The sequence below is a fragment of the Capsella rubella genome, unplaced genomic scaffold (genome assembly GCF_000375325.1).
Source record: "Capsella rubella cultivar Monte Gargano unplaced genomic scaffold, Caprub1_0 scaffold_5, whole genome shotgun sequence".
Lineage (NCBI taxonomy): Eukaryota > Viridiplantae > Streptophyta > Magnoliopsida > Brassicales > Brassicaceae > Capsella > Capsella rubella.
The window spans coordinates 2,971,672-2,997,234 of record NW_006238919.1 but is presented as its reverse complement, the minus strand read 5'-3'; the positions used below and the strand labels follow the sequence as shown (position 1 = coordinate 2,997,234).

Genomic DNA, 25,563 nt, shown 5'->3' with positions numbered 1-25,563 from the left:
AAGAAATTAATATAATAATTAGAATATTTTTAAAAGATTGAGATCTTTATATTCATAAACAAATTTTCCTTATAAGACATATTTTTTATTTAGCATTAATATAGTTTCCTAAATGATAGGAATCTGGTGTATATTATTGAAATATTTGAAAAATATTTAACAAAAAATTTGGCAAGTATCCGATTGAAAATTTAACCCGGAATTTTTTGAAAAACCCGACCCGAATCCCTTTTGTACTTCTCTTTTACTATAGTAGGGATTATAAATTATGTTTGTAAAGAAAATCTCTATTGAAATAAAGAAAAAATAAATAAATATATTTTTGTAGTATATAACTATAAAAATATGTAGTATAACTTATAGGATTAATTGGAAAAGTAGTACATCTTAAAAACATAATTATAAAACTAATACATATACTATTTATAATTAGGAAAGTAGTACGTTTTCACTATTTGATACTATTTCAATGACTTTTAAGGAATCTGAAAACAGCTTATTTACGAATATGCCATTAGAATAATTATATAATATAATTTGTACATCATATTTTCTGTACAGTTATACAAAAATATATTTATGTACAATAATAAAAATACTACATAATATTATATGTACAACTTATAAGTGTACAATTGTACATAAATATTCATATTTATGTACACTTTTTCTAGCTATATGAATAAAAATGTATAAATTTTTATATTTCCGTACAATCAATAAACTGTACGTATACATCTGTACAGTTAATCAGATGTACATATACGTTTGTTCATATATTAAACTGTACAAATACGTCTGTACACATAATAAATTGTACAAATACGTCTGTACACATACTAAATTGTACAAATACGTCTGTACATATACGTTTGTACATATACTAAACTGTACAAATACGTCTGTACACATACTAAATTGTACAAATAAATATATAAATATGAAATTTATTTAAAATTAATTTAGCAAAATGCATATCAAATTAAAGAGAAAAAAACATGGATTTTTATGTATCAAAAAAGTTTTAAAAACCAAAGTTATAATCCCTAATATTTCAATTATTAAAAATTTGGGGTGATGATAATAAACAAAATATTTAAAAAAATAATTAAAAAAAAAGGAAAAAAAAAATCGGGAGAACAAAAAAAAAAATACACTTTTGTCATTTTCCCCCTTCTTCTTTATCTCTATTTCACATAATCTCTATCTCATAATGTAGGTCATACGACTACTTTCCTAATTTTGAATAGTGTATGTACTATCTTTCCAATTATGTTTTTTAAAATGTACTAAAATTCCAATACACCCTAACTTATATAGTATTATGTTTTTGAATTTCGTTTTAATAATTTTAGTTCTTAATGTTGTTCTCATAAGAGTATGCTGATAAGATTTGTCACACTTTTGATGCGACTTGATCATTTCGAATTCTTGGTCAACACTTATGTGTAAATTCACTTAATGTTTATTATGTGTTTTACCTCAAATTTACACATAAGTGCTGATCAAACCTCATCAAAAGTGTGACAAAGAGTCTTCAAGAAATCGATTTCAAGTTACCAATTCGTTGCTGCGTGCATAGATGATCTTAGTCTTTTCTTCAAAGTCAGATCATATCGATCCTACAAATACTCAAAATTCATCAATTATGTTGAGTAGGTTTATATACTCCAAAAGGGTTAAGGAAAGCCATACTAATTACTTAATTAATATGATTAAAACGTGTTGTAACTTGTAAGGTTACTCTTAATAATTGAAATACTCATTCACCAAACACAATTTAAACCAAGAAATATTATTTCTAGAATGATTTCATGACTTACATTATATCAAAGTTTGATCATTCACTTAGTTTTTCAGTGTCTATTTCTCTTATTTTTCTTCCTTCTCCTTCACTTCTCCCTCTATCTTCTTGTCTTTCTTCTCAGCTTCTTCTGCCTTCTTCTTCTTTTTCGATTCCTTCTCCACTTTCTTCTTCTCTTCTTCCTCAGCCAACTTCCTAGCTTTCTCCTTCTCTTCCTCTAAAGTCTTGACCAAACGTTTGATGCAAATATCAGCATCTTCTTCATCAGATTTTGGCATCAATGTCTCGGCAACATAAGCTGGAGACATATCAGTTTCCTCTAGCAATCTCTTGATTTCTCCATACAAGTCATGTGACTCAATCTCCAAGTAGTTCTTAGCCAAAACCTTGAACCCTTCAAACTTGCAATAAGACATCTCAATGTGGTTGTCCATTCTTCCTCTACGTATCAATGCCGGATCAAGCTTATCCACAAAATTAGTCGTAAAGACAATAATCTTCTCTTCACTACAAGCTGACCATAACCCATCTATACCATTTAATAACCCTGACAATGTCACTTTACTCTTGTTCTCATCTTTCTTCTTCTCCTCCTCAGCTTCCTTTTTCTTCTTATTCTTCTTCTCATCATCATCATCATCGTCGTCTTCTTCCTCCTTTGTCTTCCTCCTCTGCCCCGTGAAAGCAAGAGAGCAATCAATATCTTCAATCACAATGATACACTTCCCTGTCGTATCCAACAACAACCTTTTCAACTCTGAGTTATCCTTAACTGTTGTCAGCTCAAGATCATACACATCATACTCCAAGAAATTCGCCATTGCCGATATCATTGTCGATTTCCCTGTCCCGGGCGGTCCAAACAAGAGATAACCTCTCTTCCACGGCTTCCCAACCTTCTTGTAATAATCTTTCCCTTTACTAAACTTTATCAAATCCTTCTTGATCTCTTCTTTCTTCACAGGATCCATAGCTAGAGTCTCGAACGTGGCTGGATGATGAAAAGGAACATTTCCCCACCTCCCTTCCACGTAATAAGACCAATCTCCACTCGAGTTATTAGTGTAAAGCTTCCTCTCTCTATTCCTCAACCCTATCACTTTACCTTCTCTCAAAACATGCTCCATATATCTATCTACAATCATCCCTCTATGCCGCCTATGGAAACTTAGCGTAAAGTATCTTCTCTCCCTCATTTTAGTCTTAGTACCGCTCTTTTCCACGCTCGAGTACCACTTCACTTTCACACCTTCAAACACATCTTGAACCTCCTCGTGATCGTCCATACTAAGCACCAAAGATCTCATGTTTCTAGACTCGTTGGCTTTTAACTTCTGAGCACGAGCCATTGAGTTTGCCGATAGGTAATGACGTATCGAGTCATAGGCTTTGCTTCTCTGGAGACCTTCACCGGTATGGTCACTAAACTTGATCGAGACCCATCCCATCATCTTGTAGATGAACTTCTCGATGTAAGCTTGGAGTTCATTTGGCACAAACTGTCTGAACATTGACCAAAAGAACATAAGGCTCGCCATTGTTGTGCCGGCGAATCCCCACATTGCTCCGGTCGTCGCTGGAATCATTGTCAAATGTTTTTGTTTGCTTCCCACGGAAACTATTTGCTTACCTTTTTCTTGTTTAAGTATACGTAAGCATGCATGATCACTTTTATAAAAATAATGTCCGCATGCATTCTTATTAATTGGTAATTTTTCTTACCATTAATTGTATGTAACCACGAGAAAGCATTTAAACTGAATCTTTTGAGTAGATATATAATATTTGAATACTCAAATAAGCATATTTAAATCTTGCATTTTTAAATAAAATTCAAACAAACCCTTATTTATACAACTAGTCTCCCTCCGCAGTAAAATTTCTGACCATAAAACAAAGAAAGAGGACAAGTCATCAAGGTGGTTCAGACATTAAGGGTTTAATTAGTATCAAATCTCTTCATAACATAACATGATATGTTGTCAGGGACGGACCCACAGCCAAGATGGTGGGGGCATCTGCCACCAGCAAAAAAAAAAAAAAATTATTAAAAAATTATTAAATATTATTAGAAAATAAAATCTGTCCCCACCAAAAAAACCTACTTTTCATCTTTTTTCTTGAAAAGCCCATTAATTCATGTCCTAAAAAAATATATATTAATATAAATTAAAGACTTACTAATCTAAATCTAATTTTTTGTTATTTTCTTCTTCTTTAGTCATTTGGTTTATTTGTGTGACAACAAATCAACAATTATCAATTTGTAAGTTTATTTTCCTGCTTTTTTTACAATCGTTTCTATTATATAAGCATTATTTTTTAGTCAGTTAATTTTATTTAATCAGTTAAGTTTATAACTATGTTTCCTGGAAAACTTTATATAGGTTTTTATGTTATACATGACTATATTAGTTTTTGCAGTGATAATTGTTTATGTGTTTATTCTATGGTTAAGCTTTTATGGAAGTTTGTTACATAATTCAAAAATTTAAAATTAATAAATTTTAAAATATAAGTCTATAAATTCAAAATTTTCTAAATTTTTAATTAATAACATGTTTTTTTGTTTTTAATTATTTGAATCTGTCACAAATGAAAATGTGGTAAAAAGGTTTCAATTGTTAAATGAGCGTCTGAGTGGTTTTGTAAGATGTTTTAAAGTTTTTACATGACAATTTTATGTCTTTTATAATTTAGTATTTGATAGTTTTTTTAATATATTTTTGCCCCCATTGAACAAATTTTCTAGATCCGCCCCTGTATGTTGTGTCAGGATATTACAAAAACCCTTTTGTTTGTCAAACGCAAAAATAACACAAATGGTTCATTATAGTGAGAAAGAAAGAAAAAAAGGCTTACATTGTTACCAGGCCAGAGTTGGTAGATCCTCTTGGGTTTATGATGATCGTGAGAAAACATAGTTTCATCGTCGGAAGGAGCACTATGAACATGACAACTTTTCTTCCTCCCCATCACCATTCACCAATATCTTCCTCTTCTTATTGATCTGGTTTCTCAAGCCTCAAGCCTCATAATCTAATTGTTCATATACTTGGCACCTAATTTTTTTAACAATCTTCATATCCTAACCTAGTTTAATACTTTCTCTGTTTCATTATAAGTGATGTTTTAGCCAATTTTTTTTGTTTCAGTATAAGTGATGTTTTCAATTTTCTATGCAAAAATTTAATGTATTTAATATTTTTTGACCAATTATATTTTACATCATATTTTCTTATTGGTTGAATTCATATTAGTTAATGATGTTTTTATGGAAAAGAGGTAAATTATATGTTTTATTATTTAGTGTGCCAAAACCTTAAACATCACTTATAATGAAATAGAGGGAGTATTGATAGTGGATTCACATATTAATATACAAAGAGGGAGAAAACATATGAAAAGCGTAATAAGAAAAATTAAGTAGCTTTCTCATTATATAGATTTTAAAAAATTAACTAAACATGGGTAAAACAAATCGGGGAAAATGTTATTTAAATCCCGAACTTACAAATTTTGGCCATTTTAATCCTCGACTTCCACTGTGGCCATTAAAATCATAGACTTCTCGTTGACGTTATTTTTAAATCACTATTTTCTGTTGATTGAGTCAGATTGAGCATGTCGTCAAATCAAATTCTCTAACAGAGGAGTTAACAACCGTTTAGGATCGTTAATCGATCTTTGTTAAGTCGAAAAATGAGAATCACAAGGACAAACGACGTCGATTTGGGGATTTAGGCATATCGTTTAAGGCAGCACGACGTCGTTTGTCCTTGTGATTCTCATTTTTCGACTTAAAAGAGATTAATCAACGATCCTAAACAGTTGTTAACTCTTCTGCTAGAGGATTTGATTTAAAAATAACTTCAACGAGAAGTCTATGATTTTTATAGTCACAGTAGAAGTCGAGGATTAAAATTGCCAAAATTTATAAGTTCGGGATTTAAATAACATGTTTCTCAAACAAATCATATAATTAACTATATACTATCTCACCAGTTACGTTCAAACGCAATTACTAATTAGGTACAAAAAGATGCCTATTTTATGTTATAACAAGATCATATATCTTAATTACTTGCCACAACTAATATGATCCTATATATATCTCTATAATAACTACAATATAGAGACGAATTCTTAATAATATCAATCAATATTAATCCTTCTACCAAAAACAAATCAGTCAATATTAATCACTGAGATTTTGACTATCACACATGGGCAAGTAATTAATGGAATAGATACATCCTTGATCTTCTTTAGTGTGTATATATATAATCATTAGTCCAAACAAAGAAGAAGAATAAAGTTAAGAGACTATAAGAAAAAAAATGGCTATCACCACGAAAAGTTTAATTTCATTTGTTTTCACTGTCATCCTCATCGTATCTTATGTTAATTGTCGTATGACAACTTCTGCTCGTAGCCCTGCTGGTATGTATTTTGGTTTATTTTTATATTCTCATTTTATTTTAATTGTGAACAAAATTTTATTATGTTTTCATTGAAAATATATACATTGAGTTAATTAATTGTTTTTTAATTAATAAAAATACAATAGGTTATGGAATAAAGCAGCAGGATAGACAATGCTTCGACGATACAGAAGACTACTTATGTAATACTGGAGATGCAAAATGTCGTCGTTATTGTATAGATCTTGGTTATGCTTATGGTCACTGTTTTTTCAAGCCTGTTGCTTGTTGTTGTCAGATTTTCTGACAAATTACAATATCATTTAATTAAATAGAATGTCTTGTTATTTGCTTCAACAAATAACATCATTAATTATTTTTAAATGTTTTGAATATAGATAAAAATCGAAGATAAAATAAATTAACTTTACTAAATCGAAATTTAGTTGATTAAATTTGAGCAATAGCTTCTCTAATTAGAACAAAACATACAATTAGACTGAAATTTATCGAAATGAAATATTTTAAGGAAATAATTAAGGAAATCTCTATTATGTTATAGGCTCCGACTGGTAACATTTTTGATGTATTGGATACAACTAGGGACAATCCGGGCTACGCCCAGTCTATTTTTTACTGTGTTTTTTTTTATTGGTTTTTGACGCATGAATATTTGGTTATAATTTTTTGTTAGTTTTTAAAATTATTTACTATCCTTATTATGTTTGTTAATTGCGTTTGTCTTTTTTTACCTAGTATTTTAGGTTTTCTTCCCTAATACTTTGTAAAAACACAATTACATAGTAGCATTCGAGATTTCTGTAACTATTTTCTATTTTTTTCTCCGTTATGTTTCTTTGAGATAATAATTTGTTTTAGTTAAATCTGATCCATATCTTGATGTTTTATATATGTGATCTCTATGTGTCTTGTTTGCTTCAATCAAAGTACGCTTAATCGCTACGCTGGTTTAGAGTATTTTTATATATTTTTTTCCTCCACAAAAACTCACCATTAACCATTGACCCGGTGAACCGGTTGATCCGGTCGGGTTATGGTTAAAAAATTATTTGATTTTGGAAGTAAAATATAAAAAAATTTAGTTTGTTTTGGAAGTTATACTTTTTTACTTATTAAACGGTACACAAACACACTTAAAATTAGTTGTTATGAATTTATGATGTTTTATTAGTGTTCTTTTGGTTTTATATGGATATAGTTTTTTTTTATCTCTTTACTATTACTGTTAGTTTTTATATTTTGTTAAATTTGATATGATTATTTTTATTTTTATATTTACAAAACTGTATAATTTATATAAAATCATCGATAAATTTTAATTAATTGACCCGTGGTCGAATCCGGTAAGTCCAATAACCCGGTGACCTAAAAGGTAGTCTGGTTCGGTTTAAAAATATTGGATTAAACTGAAGCCTTTAATAAATTGATCAATTGTTCTAAATTTCTTTTAGGGAACAAAAAAAAGATAAAGCATTTTTAATATACATTTTTTGGTTTAATTATTTGCTGACATGGCATTCTCTAGATGAATTTCTTTCTGCCGAGGTGGACACTCTCAAATGCCTCAAATTGTCCCTTTTATTAATATAAATAGATTACACTGGTTGAAGATCACGGCAGAGATGAGCGAGGAGGGTAACACATAGGCCCATATAGATAACACATCAAAGAAAAGTGTTGGACTGCGTGAAAAAATTGTGGGCTAGGCCTATATAGACAACAAATAATTCGGGTTAAATATAATATAGTTTTTAGTTTAATATATGAAGTTTTGGGTTATAAAATTGGAAAGTTTTTACAAAATACGACAAATTTTCTTTTATTTTTTTGTAAAATACATTTTTTTTATCCTGAATAATACCTCGTATTTTCAATTATTTGTCGATTAGTACTCAATATGGCCCTATTAGAAATGTTTCAAGCTAAAACATAATTGAAAATATTGTTATGTTTTAAATGAAGCGAAAAAAAATCTGAGCTAAACTATTTATAGAAGAAAAATAAACTTATCTTTTTGACTCTTCCAATAATACATGAACTATTAAACATTTCCTAGTTATTAGATAAACGAAAACGACCGGTGAGTTTTGCATAGTTTTTTCACATATGGTGATTATAATTTAGAAATTCTATTTCACTCTAGTTATTCCTTTAAAAAATATTTTTGAAAATATATACCTATATGATCTCAAAATATACATATTGTTAAATTTTGAAAAATGTGGTTTGATTTTGGTTTTAGAATATCATATCATTTCATTGGTCAAAATTTGAATTCTTGTGTTAATTGTTAAAATCTGGAAAATATATATTGCTAAATAATGTATGTTTTCATATATAATTTAATTTGATGGGAAAGAAAAGTGGAAGTAGTAGACAAAGATGGAGGAGGAAGGCATGATTTTGTAGTGTGTTATGTAAGTTCAAGGATTGAAAAATTTTTATGACGATAGATAATAAGAGAAAAAACGGAGATTTATAGGAGGTATGTCGGATAAAAGACATGCCTGAGAGGTGTGAGGGATGATTACGATAAAAATGGTTAATTAATAGAATATTATTATTTTGTGTATTAAATAATTATCTTTTTGTAGTGCAAGGATTATTTGGGAAGCCAAAAAAATATGTGTAATGTATTTATCTTGTACAAGAAAATTTAGTTGGTGTATTTTTGGCGTTTAAAACCTTACAACACTAATCAATTTGGTTAGTCTTGTTAAAAGTGGTATAGCATGTGTTTGAAATCGGAAATATTTCAAAAAATCAAAATTAGCGGACAAAAAATTAAAAATGAAGTATTATTTGTGTAGCAAAAATGTTCATGTTTTTCTTCCAAAAAGAAGTTGAAGTATATTTGGTGATTTTCTTTTCATAAAATTAATATAATATTCATAGATGGTTAAAACATTATCAAAGAAATGCCAACTACTCTTGCATTAGATATAAACAATTTTTTCAAAGAAAATAACAACAAATTGTACAAAATGACGAACAATACATGTGGACAATTTACTGATACAAATTTATTTATGAAGTTTAGAATACACTTTCTAAAATTTATAATTGATATTTTATACATTCTGCATGTGCTACTTAATATATATTATGTATTTTACAAACTCATCATGTTCTACCAAATTTATAAGTTTTTTTTTCTTTTACGGTTATTTAGAATACCAATCTCAATAAAAAATTTAAATACATGTTCTAATATATACTCATGTCCTAACTCCTAACAATGTTAAAATGTTAGAAAACGTATTCTTAAAATTTATAATACTAATAAGTAATAACATAACAAAAGAATAACAAAATTCAATGTTAAAAAAGGAAATTTAGCAAAATTCAAAGTTTTCTCATATATTTTTAAATCCAAAAAACTAAAGACTAAACGTAACCCCTTAAATACTATACTTTAAATGCAAAATAGTAAATCCAAACCTTAAAATATTCTAAAAACTAATATAAAGTATTGTAGTTATGTCAATTAATGCTATTATAAAAAATTTGTGTAGTGTGAATTTGTTCATAAAGCTTGTTTTTAGTGTTTTTTTTTTTTTTTGTCAACGCTTGTTCTTAGTGTTATGTTATTATATTTCGCTATTTCTCATTAATGTTTTCATTTTTGTTAATAAGTTGTTATGAAATTGAGTTTTATTCCTTTTTCTTTATTTTTTTATTCCTTATTTCTCTGTTAATAATTTACTTCAGCTCATTATTTCTTTTGCTATTGAGTTTGTATTCCTTTTTCTTTCTTTTTTTTTTGTATTGACTTTTCAAGTCTAACAAACAAATACATTTTTTAATTTATGAATTATCCAATGTACATCAAAGTTGACTTTTACCATTCATATCATGTTTAAATTTTAAACACATATACTTGCAGTTATAATATTTTTCAATAATGGTTAAGTTAATCATTGGAATGACTTTGTTTAGTCACCAATAATTATTTGACAATGGACAGAACGACAAAGCCAGCACAAATGATAACATCAATAAGGTTCCTAGAGCTATCAGAGCACAACCACATTGCCTCATTGCCTCATTCTTAAAGAGAGTGGCAAACACGTTGGGGTTTTAATTCTTCCATGGACAAACAAACTTATCATTGACAAAACATTTTAGTTCAAAAAATTGATATTAAACTAGTTAGTTGACCAAAATGGTATATCAACATGGTACATCAATGTTGATAATTGCTAAATATAAAATTGGAAGTGGCTTGTAACGTTCTCTAAACGTTCTTGCACGTCTCACACAGACATGCTTACACGATCCATGACACCAGGGAATGTGTAGCTGTACTTAGAGAAAAGCTTTTGCTATATAAACCCATGCACCCATACTTAACAATACAAACCAAAACAAGAAACACTTACCAACGTAGTTAAGCGTTGGTGGAGAAAAGCTAAATCAAGATGAGATCTTCTTATAAGATGGGACCTTCTGCCCATCTCATTTCCGCTCTAGGAGTTATCATCATGGCAACAATGGTTGCTGCATATGAGCCATACACGTACAGTTCTCCACCACCGCCATATTCTGCACCATCTCCTAAAGTAGAATATAAATCACCCCCAACACCATATGTTTCTCTACCACCACTTCCGTCTGTCACTCCATCGCCTGAGGTTGACTATAAATCTCCTCCACCACCGGCTTACAGTTCTCCACCACCACCATATTACTCTCCTTCCCCAAAGGTTGACTACAAGTCTCCTCCACCACCATATGTTTACAGTTCTCCACCACCACCATACTACTCTCCATCACCAAAAGTAGACTACAAATCTCCCCCTACACCATATGTCTACAGCTCCCCACCACCACCGTACTACTCTCCAGCCCCTAAGGTTGACTACAAGTCTCCTCCACCACCATATGTTTACAGTTCTCCACCACCACCATACTACTCTCCAGCCCCTAAGGTTGACTACAAATCTCCTCCACCACCGTATGTCTACAGTTCCCCACCACCACCATACTACTCTCCAGCTCCAAAGGTCGACTACAAATCTCCTCCACCACCGTACGTCTACAGTTCCCCACCACCACCGTACTACTCTCCGTCCCCAAAGGTTGACTACAAGTCTCCTCCTCCACCATATGTCTACAGTTCTCCACCACCACCATACTACTCTCCAGCTCCTAAAGTATACTACAAGTCCCCTCCACCCCCATATGTTTACAGCTCCCCACCACCACCATACTACTCTCCATCCCCTAAGGTTGTGTACAAATCTCCTCCTCCCCCATATGTTTACAGTTCCCCACCACCAGCGTACTACTCTCCATCGCCTAAGGTGGATTACAAGTCTCCTCCACCACCATATGTTTACAGTTCCCCACCACCGCCATACTATTCTCCATCCCCTAAGGTAGCCTACAAGTCTCCTCCACCACCATATGTGTACAGTTCTCCACCACCACCATATTATTCACCTTCACCTAAAGTACACTACAAATCTCCTCCACCACCATATGTTTACAGTTCTCCACCACCTCCATACTACTCACCTTCTCCTAAAGTACACTACAAATCTCCACCACACCCACATGTATGTGTGTGTCCACCACCTCCTCCATGTTATTCCCCATCTCCAAAGGTCGTATACAAGTCTTCTCCTCCCCCATACGTCTATAACTCTCCACCACCACCATATTACTCTCCATCTCCTAAGGTTGTATACAAGTCTCCTCCACCACCATATGTTTACAGTTCTCCACCACCACCATATTACTCTCCAACACCTAAGGTTCACTACAAGTCTCCTCCACCACCGTATGTTTACAGCTCTCCACCACCACCATACTATTCTCCATCCCCTAAGGTTGTATACAAGTCTCCTCCTCCTCCATATGTCTATAGTTCTCCACCACCACCATACTACTCTCCATCCCCTAAGGTAGACTACAAGTCTCCTCCACCACCATATGTTTACAGTTCCCCACCACCACCGTACTACTCTCCATCCCCTAAGGTTGTATACAAGTCTCCTCCTCCACCATACGTCTACAGCTCTCCACCACCACCATACTACTCTCCATCCCCAAAGGTAGACTACAAGTCTCCTCCACCACCATATGTTTACAGTTCCCCACCACCACCGTACTATTCTCCATCCCCTAAGGTTGTATACAAGTCTCCTCCTCCACCATACGTCTACAGCTCTCCACCACCACCATATTACTCTACGAGCCCCTAAGGTTGACTACAAGTCTCCCCCACCACCGTATGTTTACAGTTCTCCACCACCACCATACTACTCGCCAGCCCCTAAGGTAGACTACAAGTCTCCTCCAGCACCATACGTCTACAGCTCTCCACCACCACCATATTACTCTCCCGCCCCTAAGGTTGACTACAAGTCTCCCCCACCACCGTATGTTTACAGTTCTCCACCACCACCATACTACTCGCCAGCCCCTAAAGTAGACTACAAGTCTCCTCCACCACCCTATGTTTACAGCTCTCCACCACCACCATACTACTCTCCATCCCCTAAGGTAGATTACAAGTCTCCTCCACCACCATATGTTTACAGCTCCCCACCACCACCATCATACTCTCCATCTCCTAAGGTAGACTACAAGTCTCCTCCACCACCATATGTTTACAGTTCCCCACCCCCACCGTCATACTCACCTTCTCCAAAAGTTGAGTACTAAGCTTCACCCCCACCTTCCTATTTCTTGAAACAGAAAATGTGGATTCTTAAATAAGCTACTGAGTTTCAGTTGATGTAATACTTTCTTTTGTTCTTGTTGCTACTTGTATCCTATAATTTTTAATTTTCTTGGTACTGATTTTTATATTTTGTAATGAAACCTTCACTTGGTTTCATCTGTTTTCTTTGATTTGTATAATGGTTGCTTGCAATCTATATGAAGTCCTCTAAAAATTTGAACTTTATAGTCCGTACGCTTGAAGGCAATCCTTAAACACGAGTCTTGTATATGGACTGCATACCTAAATTACATGTATTATTTTTATTTTATTATGTTTTTAACGTTTAAAATCCTTAAGTATTTAACTCAAGGATGTTTTGTTTTCCTAATCACCTAAATCTGGTATAGATAATATATAAAGAATACTCTAAAGAAAAACTATTACGAGTAACACATCAATTAAAATGTGTAATCATAAAAATTATAACAATTAATACAGAGTGTCCTTTTTATATTAATACTTGGAAAAACAAAGTGATGAATTGTTGGTGTCCAAAATCTTATTTTTCGTTCTTCAGGATTTCATTTTCATGCAAGAAGTTCAATTCTCACATAAATGTTAGCATATGATATGGTTAGGTTATCGAATTCTAAAATGCTACACACTTTTATATGTCACAAGTGCAATATAGCTAACATATATCTTTATAGTATGCACATAGTGTACTGTTAAGCCGCAAAGAGTGTAGAGATCATTGGAACATTACGAGCTGATTTGGTTTTGGCTAAAGATATAGATTACACATAGAAATTTATTTAGTTTCCTTTTAAACTTAGTTGACAACACCATACTAAACGTTCAAAACACAACCTAAATTAAAGACTCATGAACTATGCTTCAATCTTTCTTAACACTATCTTGAGCAACATAGCCAGTTTCCTCTATTTCCTTATTTTTCTTTTGTTCTTCCTCTGTTTTTTTCTTCTTCTTCCTCCTCTCATCTCTCTCTGCCTTCTTCTTCTTTTCTTCCTCGGCCAACTTCTTGGCTTTCTCCTTCTCCTCCTCCAAAGACTTAACCAAACGCTTAAGACAAACATATGCATCGTCTTCATCAGATTTTGGCATCAAATTCTCAGCGACATCAGCTGGAGACATGTCGGTTTCCTCCAACAACCGCTCAATTTCTCCATACAAGTTATGTGACTCAATCTCCAAGTAGTTCTTAGCCAAAACCTTGAATGCTTCAAATCTACAATAAGACATCTCAATGTGGTTGTCCATTCTTCCTCTACGTATCAATGCTGGATCAAGATTATCAACAAAGTTGGTTGTAAACACTATGATCTTCTCTCCACTACAAGCTGACCATAACCCATCAATGGCGTTTAATAAACCTGACAAAGTAACCTTACTCTCCCTCTCACTTCTTTCTCTCTTCAACAACTTCTCAGCTTCCTTCTTCTTTTCTTCATCTTCTTCATCCTCATCTTCCTCCTTCTTCTTCTTTCTTTGGCCCGTAAGATCAAGCGAACAATCGATATCTTCAATCACAACAATAGACTTCCCTTTTGTGTCCAACATTAGCTTCTTCAACTCCGAGTTATCCTTCACCGTAGTGAGCTCAAGATCATATACATCATACTCCAAGAAGTTCGCTATTGCAGCTATCATCGTAGATTTCCCTGTCCCGGGCGGTCCAAACAAGAGATAACCTCGTTTCCATGGCTTCCCAACCTTCATATAGTAATCTTTCCCTTTAGTAAACTTTATCAAATCCTTCTTGATCTCATCTTTCTTTTCAAGATCCATAGCCAAAGTCTCGAACGTAGCAGGATGTTCAAAAGGAACGTTGCTCCATCTTCCTTCCCTCCAAGAGGAATAATCTTGACTTGAATTATTAGTGTAAAGCTTCCTCTCTCTGTTCTTTAACCCAATCTCTTTCCCTACTCTCATAACATGATCAAGATAAGTCGTTGTGATCATATCTCTATCCCGGTTGTGGAAACTTAGAGTCAAGTACCTTTTCTCGGTCGAATTAGATTCATTATCACTCTTCCTCACACTCAAAGACCATACCACCTTCACACCTTGGAACACATCTTCAACTGCTTCATGATCATCCAAACTAAGCACCAACGACTTGCTGTTTTTGGATTCATTGGCCTTTAACCTTTGTGCACGAGCGGTCGATTTCGAGGACAAGTAGTTGCGGATGGAGTCATAAGCTTGGCTTTTCTTGAGACCTTTATCTTCTGTATATTCAGTAAATCTGATGTGAACAGAGTTTGAGACCAAACCAATCATCTTGTAAAAACATTTCTCCAAGTAGTCTCTGATTTGGTACGGCACAAACTGTCTGTACATTGACCAGAAGAACATAAGACTCGCCATGGTCGTGCCGGTGAAACCCCATATTGAACCGGCCTCAAGCATCTTTGTGTGTTTGTTTAATTCTCTTGGTGACTTTGAGTTGTGCTTTCACTATAGGAATCTTTAAAAGTCTTTAGTGGTTAGGTGTAGAGAAGTAGATCTTATACGTAGGCTTTGCTCATGTGAACGTGTGACTTGTGTGTGAGAAACTTAAAGTCATTATTGTTAGAAAAAAATCAGGAAAGAAAAATATTGTAACCACTCATTTTCTATCTATCCTACTTTTGTTACAACTTTCGAATGTGTCATGAAATGCCACAAAGGTTGTATTGGTGTTTTAGTAATATATATATTATGATGAAATTTCTGGTTCGTACTGATATTATTTTCACGTGAAGTGTGAACACCAAAATGATTCTAAGCTTTTAGCAATTATATTGACGTGTATGAGTTTTCATTTCTTTTCTAACCACACTTGAATCATTTTTTTTGGATCCATCTTTGATTAAAGTCTACACAAACTTTTTTTTTCTTTGTGGAAAAACTTTTGTTTTCTTTCCATTTACTCATTTCTTTCTGAAAAAAACATACATATATTTTACATTTTCCAAAAAAAAAGAAAGAAAGAAAATGAAATAAGAGAAAACTGCGATCTACAATAATTTATTTTTTAATAATTGGGTTTTTGTTTTTGCTAAATTGTGAATATTTTATTGATAATGAAAATAGTTTTAATTACAATCAAATATTGAAACTTATACAAATGGTTCTATGGTAAAGAAAAAAAACATGGAATCATAAAAGATAGTTAAACCAAATTTTTGGTACATCTATTCAACTAAGAGCATGTGTATTAGCAGCTCTTTGAGCCGTTCCCCATCATATAATTTCAAAATATAAATCAACAAAAAAAAAAAAGTGGAGGATGTTCCTTAAAACGCGATGTCTTTTTAGTTTGTTTCTTCACTATTCGCGGGTCTCACTAACACGTGGCGGTTCGCGATTGGTTGCTTTTTCTTTTGAATTTTTGTTTTTTTTAATCTAAAAATAATAATAAAAAATTAAAATTAGTATTGTTAAGGACAATTTTTTAGAGACACCAATGCATATGGTCTAAGCAATGAAGCTACGAGAACAAGATGAAGCGATCGATTACGTTTTTGTTTTCTTTCCCGAAAGAGTTACAATCTAATAAAATTGATTTCTTGACCATAAAACAGAGAACTTATCATAGTCATAGAGCTTGTTTTTGTTTTCTTTTCCACTTGGATGCTTGTAATAAAGGGAATGTATAGTAAGTGCCGATGAATTGAGTCACATTGGAACCGGATATTAACTCTCAAAGGAACCGGGTTCAACCTTGTTGGAAGATGGTTTGCGTCTATGGATTCGGTTCAAGATTTAGAACTCTCTATCTCAATTTTTAAGATTTCCTTAAATTTGATTTCATATATCCGAGGGGTGCATATAATATAAACAAGATTTTTATGTAAAATAAACTTCACACGGTCAAAATATCAAAGTGCATGTGAAACCCCATATTGCTCCGGCCTCAAGCTTCTTTGTACGTATTTGTTTACATGCATGAGAAGTATCATGCAAGTTAGAAAATCATATAGAAATCGATGAGGTAGGTAGAGAAAATCTTATTAGATAAAAATTGCTATGTAGAAGTTTCATTTTAAAAATGTTCAAATTCTAAGTCATCATCCTCTGCTTGCTTCTTCTTCTTCTTCCTTTCTTCCGCAGCTTTCTTCTTCTTCTTCCTCCTCTCATCTCTCTCTGCCTTCTTCTTCTGTTCTTCCTCGGCCAACATCTTCGCTTTCACTTTCTCTTCCTCCAAAGACTTAATCAAACCCTCAAGGCAAATATCAGCATCTTCTTCATCAGATTTTGGCATCAAATTCTCAGCAACATCAGCCGGAGACATGTCAACTTCCTCCAACAACCTCTTGACTTCTCCATACAAGTCATGTGACTCAATCCCCAAGTAGTTCTTGGCCAAAAACTTAAACGCTTCAAACTTGCAATAAGACATCTCAATATGATTGTCCATTCTTCCTCTACGTATCAATGCTGGATCAAGATTATCAACAAAGTTCGTTGTGAACACTATGATCTTCTCTCCACTACAAGATGACCATAACCCATCAATGGCGTTTAATAGCCCTGACAAAGTCACCCGACACATTGTCCCATCTCTTTCTTTTTTTAACCTCTTCTCAAACTCATCATCTTCAAAGTCTTCTTCGTCATCTTCCTCATTTTTCGACCTTCTCTGCCCCGCAAAATCAATAGTACAATCAATATCTTCAATCAAGACAATAGACTTCTCTGTTGTGTCCAACAAGATTCTCTTCAAATCTGAATTATCTCTCACTGCCGTTAACTCAAGATCATACACATCATACTCCAAGAAATTCGCCATCGCAGATATCATTGTCGATTTCCCTGTCCCGGGCGGTCCATACAAGAGATAACCTCTCTTCCATGACTTACCAACCTTCTTGTAATAATCTTTCCCTTTAGTAAAATTAATCAAATCTTTCTTAATCTTTTCTTTTCAGGATCCATAGCCAAAGTCTCAAAAGTTGCAGGATGGTTAAAAGGAACACTCTTCCATCTACCGTCAACCGAAGAACAATATGAATTTGAATTGTTAGTGTAAAGCTTCCTCTCTCTCTTCTCTAATCCAATCTCTTTCCCTACTCTCATAACATGATCAAGATAACTTGTTGTGATCATCTCTCTATAACGATTGTGAAAGCTCAAAGTCAAGTACCTTCCTTCCTCAGATCCGCTTCTACGGTTACTTTGAGACGTATTCACGCTTGAAGACCACTTCATCTTCACACCTTGGAACACATCTTCAACTTCCTCGTGATCATCCAAACTAAACACCAAAGATTTGCTGTTTCTTGATTCATTGGCCTTTAACCTCTTGGCACGAGCAGTTGATTTCGAGGATAAGTAGTTTCGTATAGCATCGTAGGCTTGGCTTTTCTTGAAGATACCTCTATCGTCTGTGACTGTGTATTCAGTGAATTTTATGTCGACAGTGTATGAGACCAAACCGATCATCTTGTAAAAATACTTCTCCAAGAAACCATGGATTTGGTATGGCACAAACTGTCTGTACATTGACCAGAAGAACATAAGACTTGCCATCGTCGTACTTGTTAAACCCCATATTGTTCCGGTCTCGAGCATCTTTGTGTAATTGTGTTTTGTCGAATTCTTTAGCCAAAGAAACAAACACAAATACTCTTTATATATCTTTTTTTTGTTTGTCTAGGGTTTCCCTTTTTTTTTTCTTTGCTTTCTTAGTTTTGAGAAGTTTTCCAAAAGAAAATAAAAATTTGGAAAACTACTACTCATCAAAGTTCATTGTTTTAGTACGTGTGTTGTAGACATCCTACAAATTAATAGATATCCTAATGCTAATGTAAAACCTCTATAAATTAATAATGTTGAGATCTTGATACAGTATTTTATTAACTTATAGTGATATTGTTATATTGAGATTTTGATATTTTATTAATGTTTTTTTGTTTGGTAATGGATATTTTATTAATGTTGAGATCTATAAGTTAATATTTATTATTTTACACTAAATATCAGTATAAATTTATATTTATTATTTTATAGTGTAATGTGTAAATTTAATAACTATTAATTTATATTGGTATATTTTTATTGTTAATTTTTTTTCGAAATTTCACAATTTGAAATTAAATTTTATATTAATCAAAGATAATTTGATTCCATCTTTTAAGGGGAGTTATTGGGAGAAAAAATTTTTTGAGTTTAAATTATATTGTTATTGGTTTATGAATTCTTAGATTTTTACTAAAGTTTTTTGTTATTGGTATATGTATTTTGTAATTATATTTCAAATGATTTGTTTTTACAAAAAATGAGTATTTATTGATTTTCTAATTCTAGTGTTATTGGGAATTTTATTTATTTATTTGGTCATTAAAAACAACTTCCAAAATACCGCACTTATTATAAATATTTGTAAAATCTATCATATGTATAATCTATACTAAACTCTAAAAATCTCGATAAACATTGGTTTAGAATCTACAGGTTTTTTTGAAAATCTTAAAATAAACTCAACCTCCCAATAACTTATGTGTAAACAAAAAATTCGAGGAAGAGCAATGTGATGTGTCAACGCATAAACTCAACAACAAGAACGATTTGTTGCATGCTATAATACGTTTAATGGCTCTTGTTGTTGTTGTTTATGACCTATATATAGATTAGTGATACATTGAGTGAGAGAAAGAAAATGAATTCATTTTTTTAATAAACATAAATATTTTATAAATTTGAAATATAGATTTCAAGGATTAAATCCCAACTTAAAATTTATTCTGCAATACCAAACTATATAAACTTTAACACACAATAATTCTAGCTATAACTATTTTTTGCTAAAATAGTTTTAGTTGATACCATTTGCTTCTGCCCCCTTCACCTTCTTCTCCTCACTCTCTATTTTTTTCTTCTTCTCTTCTTCCTCTGTTTTCTTCTTCTCTGTTTCTTCCTCTGCTTTCTTCTTATTTCTCGCTTCTTTCTCTGTTTTCTTCTTCTCTTCTTCCTCAGCCAACTTCTTTGCTTTTTCCTTCTCTTCCTCCAAAGTTTTGACCAAGCGCTTGATACAAAGATCTGCATCTTCTTCATCAGATTTAGGCATCAAAGTCTCAGCTACATCCGCTGGAGACATATCGGTTTCTTCGAGCTTTCTTTCGATCTCTTCAAACAAATCATGAGTTTCAATCTCTAAGTAGTTCTTGGCCAAAACCTTAAATGCTTCAAACTTGCAATAAGACATCTCAACATGGTTGTCCATTCTTCCTCTACGTATCAATGCCGGATCAAGCTTATCCACAAAATTAGTTGTGAACACTATGATCTTCTCACTACTACAAGCTGACCATAACCCATCAATGGAGTTTAATAACCCTGATAGAGTAACTTTACTCAGCTTCTCATCTTTTTCTCGCTTCGACTTCTTCTCATCTTCTTTCTTTTCCTCTTCATCGTCTTCCTCCTTTTTCTTCTTTCTCTGCCCGGTAAGTTCAAGCGAGCAATCGATATCTTCAATAACAATGACAGACTTACCACTTGTATCCAGCAACAGCTTCTTCAGCTCTGAGTTATCTTTCACAGTCGTTAGCTCAAGATCATACACATCGTAGTCCAAGAAGTTTGCTATTGCAGCTATCATCGTCGATTTCCCTGTCCCGGGCGGTCCAAACAAGAGATAACCGCGCTTCCATGGCTTTCCAACCTTCCTATAGTACTCTTCTCCTTTACTAAACTTTATCAGATCCTTCTTAATCCCTTCTTTCTTTAAAGGATCCATAGCCAAAGTCTCAAACGTAGCCGGGTGATGAAAAGGAACATTACTCCACTTTGCAGTTCTCCAAGAGTACCAATCTTGACTCGAGTTATTAGTATAAAGCTTCCTCTCTCTGTTCTTCAACCCAATAGCTTTCCCTTCTCTCAAAACATGATCAAGATAAGTCTCAATGACCATCCCTCTATGTTGCCTATGGAAAGTAAGCGTAAAATACCTTCTCTCGTCCGAGATGCTTCGACCATAGTTAGACTGAGTTTGAGTCACTTTCACATTTGAATACCACTTCACCTTCACACCTTCAAACTCATCTTCAATTTCCTGGTGATCATCCATACTAAGCACCAAAGATTTGCTGTTTTTCGATTCGTTGGCCTTTAATCTCTTCGCAAGAGCCGTTGATTTCGAGGACAAGTAGTTTCGTATAGTGTTATAGGCTTGGCTTCTCTTGAGACCTTCATCTGTGTACTCAGTGAATTTGATGTGAACGTTAGGAGAGATCCATCTTATCATCTTGTAGAAGTATCTCTCCACGTAGGCTCGGAGATGAGGTGGGACGAATTGTTTGTACATCGCCCAGAAGAACATAAAGCTCGTCATGGTCGTGCCAGTTAAACCCCATATTACTCCTGTCTGAAGCATCTTCTTGTGTTGCTTCTGTCCCACGGAACTAGTTCCTTGTGTTCCACGAAACTTTTTGTGTGTTGATCTTAAGGACATTAAAGTGTGTTCTCTTGTTTGGTTTTTCATTTCTCCATTGCCACTCACTCTCTATTTATCATACCTTTTGAGTTTCCAAAGAAGATACCACGAAAGCTCTGATTAATTTAGGGAAACTTAATTACTTATCATATGTATGTTTAATATTAATATAGTGTGGAATTTTTGCGATTATTTTGTTTCTTAACTAGTTTTTAAATTACTTTTAGGATATATAATGTGACTAAGTTTGTCGTTTACGAAATTTAGTCTCTAGGATTAGGTGAAGTGTTTAAATATTTGTTCTTGGGATTATGCGAGGAGCCAGCCACTTAAGAGTCAATATATATATATTTAAAAATATATATTTCTTAATAAAGTCATTATACTATTTTTTCCTTCTAACCTAATTAATTATCAACTGTAGTAAATTGATATGGGAAATATCTCTAAGAAAAACATCAACTTAATTATTTAAAATGGTGAACAACATAAATTTTATTTGCAGTTGATTAAATATCTAACTTTATTTAGAAAATCAATAACGATTGATATTAAACATATTAAAAATGAATGACTCTACATGCATAGTAAAATTATGTTATCTTTCTAGAAATGAATGATGAAAAAAGCTTTTGAGTTCGCTAACAAATAAAAGTATATGGTAATCCAATATATTTGAACAATTCTCTAAAATAACAAAAAAAAAAGATTTCAACGATGTTTTATTTCTTAACCTAGACTTGCAAATGGTGAAATGAGATTACCAACAAAATGACGATTAAAATGTATTAAAGTAAATTTTAGAGATGATAAGAGCAAATTACTTGTGGCAATTTGATAATGAATTTAGGACTAATTCACTAATATGATAGTAATTCTTTTTCTTATGACAAAAAAAAAATAGTAATTCATTTTGCAATTTTTCACAAATCTATACTATTAAAAGGGGAGCATTTTTTAAAGGTGTATCCAAACAGATTAAATAGAAAAAATGAAATAAAATGTAATCCTAAACCTATAGCCAAACAAAATTAATGACAGATTTTCAAATGAAAAAATATGCTTTAAAATAAATAAAAAATCAAACTAATAACTAACCAATATTCATGGAAATCATAATAAATTTGTTACCATAAAATGTGGCCTATTAAATTCGAATTTTTTTAAAGATTATATAATGTTTTAAACATTTATTTTACCTAATTTAAACTAATACAATTCAAAACATTTTAATTTCAAAAAATTGGAAACTTTTAAAATAAATTGATATGTATAGTATTTTAAATTGTGTATATGTAAACAGATTAAATTAGGTAAATAAACGTTTAAAATAAATTAGGTCCAAGGAAAGATTATAATACTATAAATATCTAAATTCTATAGAAGTTTAGGTATTATTAATATTTACTCTTTTAAAAGGTTTTAAAATATTATAAATATTTAAACTACATGTAAAGTTGAAAATATTAGAAATATTTAAACTCAATTAAAATATTTTAAGTTTAAGCATTATTAAATTATATATTAAAATTTTCAAATATCTTGAAGACAGCAAAATATATTTTCAATTGAATTAAATATGCTTTAAAATGTATATAAGAAAATCAAAACTAATAACTAACTCAAATTCATGGAAATCATAATAAATCCGTTACCATAAAATGAGGCCTATTAAATTAGAAATTGTGTATTTGTAAACATATTTTATAGTTTGGATGCTTATTAAGTGAAATCAATCAAAGGAAACATATTTGAAACATATTATGTTTTCAAAGGAAACATATTTTAAACATTACCCAATTCACCTAAAATCGAATGAATTGATATTTTTGACATTTATTCGATTTCAAAGTTTAATAGCTTGCTAAAAATATAATTGATTACATTAGTTTAATATATGGATCTGTCTTCGTATCAATCCAAATATTATGATGAAACCATTATTATTACAAATATTCCGAAATTTGATGAAACCAAATCGTTATAAATATGAGTTATAAAGATTATATCAAATAATTATATTCACAAATATATCCCGCACGTATGTGCGGGTCTAAATCTAGTTTCTAATAAGGGATCAATTATACTTAACTTACTTTTGCATTTAAATTTTATTTAGAAATACCTTGCCAAAGTATTCAATCTTACACAATGAACTAAATTCATCAAGGCCTCACTTTTTTTTGTTCATATCATTTTAGACAGTTGCAACCATTTGTCTTAGAAACGTCACCGTTTTGCTCCTTGCCTTTCACTTTCTCATTCTTCTCTTCTTCCTCTGTCTTCTTCTTCTCCTCTGCTTCCTTCTCTGCTTTCTTCTCCTTCTCTTCTTCCTCTTCTTTCTTCTTCTTCTCTGCTTCCTCTGCTTTCTTCTTCTTTTTCACTTCCTTCTCTGCTTTCTCCTTCTCTTCTTCCTCAGCCAACTTCTTTGCTTTGTCCTTCTCTTCCTCCAAAGTCTTTACCAAGCGCTTGATGCAAATATCTGCATCTTCTTCATCAGATTTGGGCATCAAAGTCTCAGCAACATCCGCTGGAGACATATCGGTTTCTTCGAGTTTCCTCTCGATTTCTTCATACAAATCATGTGTTTCAATCTCTAAGTAGTTCTTAGCCAAAACCTTAAATGCTTCAAACTTGCAATAAGACATCTCAATATGGTTGTCCATTCTTCCTCTACGTATCAATGCTGGATCAAGCTTATCCACAAAATTAGTTGTGAACACTATTATCTTCTCACCACTACAAGCTGACCATAACCCATCAATAGAGTTTAGTAACCCTGACAAAGTAACCTTGCTTTGCTTTTCTTCCACGTTTGGTTTCTTCTCTTCTTCCTTCTTCTTCTTCTTCTCTTCATCATCTTCTTCATCATCGTCTTTTTTCTTCTTTCGCTGCCCCGTAAGTTCAAGAGAGCAATCAATATCTTCAATCACAATGATAGACTTACCTGTTGTATCCAGCAACAACTTCTTCAGCTCTGAGTTATCCTTCACAGTCGTCAGCTCAAGATCATAAACATCATAGTCCAAGAAATTCGCTATAGCAGCTATCATCGTAGATTTCCCTGTCCCGGGCGGGCCAAACAAGAGATAACCTCGCTTCCATGGCTTCCCAACCTTATTGTAATAATCTTTCCCTTTGCTAAACTTGATCAAGTCTTTCTTGATCCCTTCTTTCTTGACAGGATCCATAGCCAAAGTTTCAAACGTAGCCGGGTGATGAAAAGGAACGTTACTCCACTTTCCTGCACTCCAAGGATACCATTCTCGACTCGAGTTATTAGTGTAAAGCTTCCTCTCTCTCTTCTTCAGCCCAATATCTTTGCCTTCTCTCAAAACATGATCAAGATAAGTCTCGATGATCATACCTCGGTGTCTCCTATGGAAAGTAAGCGTAAAGTATCTTCTCTCGTCTGAGATGCTTCGACCATAACTATGTTGAGGTTGACTCACTTTCACATTAGAATACCACTTCACCTTAACACCTTCAAACTCATCTTCAATTTCCTCATGATCATCCATACTAAAGACCAAAGATTTGCTATTTTTCGTCTCGTTGGCCTTTAATTTCCTCGCAAGAGCCGTTGACTTTGAGGCTAAGTAGTTTCGTATGGAGTCGTAGGCTTGGCTTCTCTTGAGACCTTCTTCTGTATACTCAGTGAATTTGATGTCAACGTAATAAGAGATCCATCCAATCATCTTGTGGAAGTACTTCTCCACGTAGACTCGGAAATGTTGAGGAACGTATTGTTTGTACATCGCCCAAAAGAACATAAAGCTCGTCACTGTCGTGCCTGTTAATCCCCATATCGCTCCGGTCTCAAGCATATCTTCTTGTCTTGTCGCTTGTGTCTCACGTAACCTCTTGTTTGTATTACACGAAACTATATATATGAGGTGTATGTGTTTCTCTAAGTGTTGGTTTCATTTCTCCATTCTCACTCACTCTCTATTTATCATATTCTTGAGTTTCTTGAGGAAGGTACCTCGAAATCTCTAATGAAGTTTCAGAAACTGATCACATATGTGTTTAGTATTAGTATGATGTGGAAACTTTTACAATTGTTTTGTTTTGTAGCTAGTTTTGAAGTATATTATTACAATAGTAATGTCACTAGCTAGCTAGGCTTTGTCGTTTACTATCTTTGTCTCTAGTATACGTGAAGTGCTTAGAAACTTGTCGACGATATGAATTGTGG

The 25,563-nt window shown here is 32.9% G+C and overlaps 6 protein-coding genes and 1 pseudogene across 6 annotated transcripts; 2 read left to right on the top strand and 5 right to left on the bottom strand.

Annotated features, from left to right (window-relative positions):
• Window positions 1-1,872: 1,872 nt before the first annotated feature.
• On the bottom strand, window positions 1,873-3,411 carry LOC17886859 (AAA-ATPase At3g28510). Its single transcript, XM_006290211.2, has one exon. It carries the CDS (start codon window positions 3,388-3,390, stop codon window positions 1,873-1,875), a length of 1,518 nt encoding a protein of 505 aa, XP_006290273.1. The 5' UTR covers window positions 3,391-3,411.
• A 2,733-nt stretch (window positions 3,412-6,144) lies between these two features.
• On the top strand, window positions 6,145-6,535 carry LOC17887549 (defensin-like protein 107). Its single transcript, XM_006292790.1, has 2 exons — window positions 6,145-6,247; window positions 6,375-6,535. Exons 1-2 carry the CDS (start codon window positions 6,145-6,147, stop codon window positions 6,533-6,535), a joined length of 264 nt encoding a protein of 87 aa, XP_006292852.1.
• A 4,091-nt stretch (window positions 6,536-10,626) lies between these two features.
• Window positions 10,627-13,236, top strand: LOC111830531 (extensin-2). Its single transcript, XM_023782854.1, is given in 2 exon segments — window positions 10,627-12,452; window positions 12,454-13,236. Coding segments are annotated over 2 exon segments (2,250 nt in total). The 5' UTR covers window positions 10,627-10,670; the 3' UTR covers window positions 12,922-13,236.
• A 394-nt stretch (window positions 13,237-13,630) lies between these two features.
• Window positions 13,631-15,409, bottom strand: LOC17886680 (AAA-ATPase At3g28540). The gene has a single exon (XM_023782961.1). It carries the CDS (start codon window positions 15,353-15,355, stop codon window positions 13,820-13,822), a length of 1,536 nt encoding a protein of 511 aa, XP_023638729.1. The 5' UTR covers window positions 15,356-15,409; the 3' UTR covers window positions 13,631-13,819.
• A 1,462-nt stretch (window positions 15,410-16,871) lies between these two features.
• LOC17885184 lies at window positions 16,872-18,502 on the bottom strand (annotated as a pseudogene).
• A 1,174-nt stretch (window positions 18,503-19,676) lies between these two features.
• LOC17887235 (AAA-ATPase At3g28510) lies at window positions 19,677-21,393 on the bottom strand. The gene has a single exon (XM_006290848.2). It carries the CDS (start codon window positions 21,381-21,383, stop codon window positions 19,746-19,748), a length of 1,638 nt encoding a protein of 545 aa, XP_006290910.2. The 5' UTR covers window positions 21,384-21,393; the 3' UTR covers window positions 19,677-19,745.
• Window positions 21,394-23,446: 2,053 nt separating this feature from the next.
• On the bottom strand, window positions 23,447-25,314 carry LOC17884707 (AAA-ATPase At3g28510). The gene has a single exon (XM_006290794.2). It carries the CDS (start codon window positions 25,190-25,192, stop codon window positions 23,558-23,560), a length of 1,635 nt encoding a protein of 544 aa, XP_006290856.1. The 5' UTR covers window positions 25,193-25,314; the 3' UTR covers window positions 23,447-23,557.
• Between the last annotated feature and the right edge of the window lie 249 nt (window positions 25,315-25,563).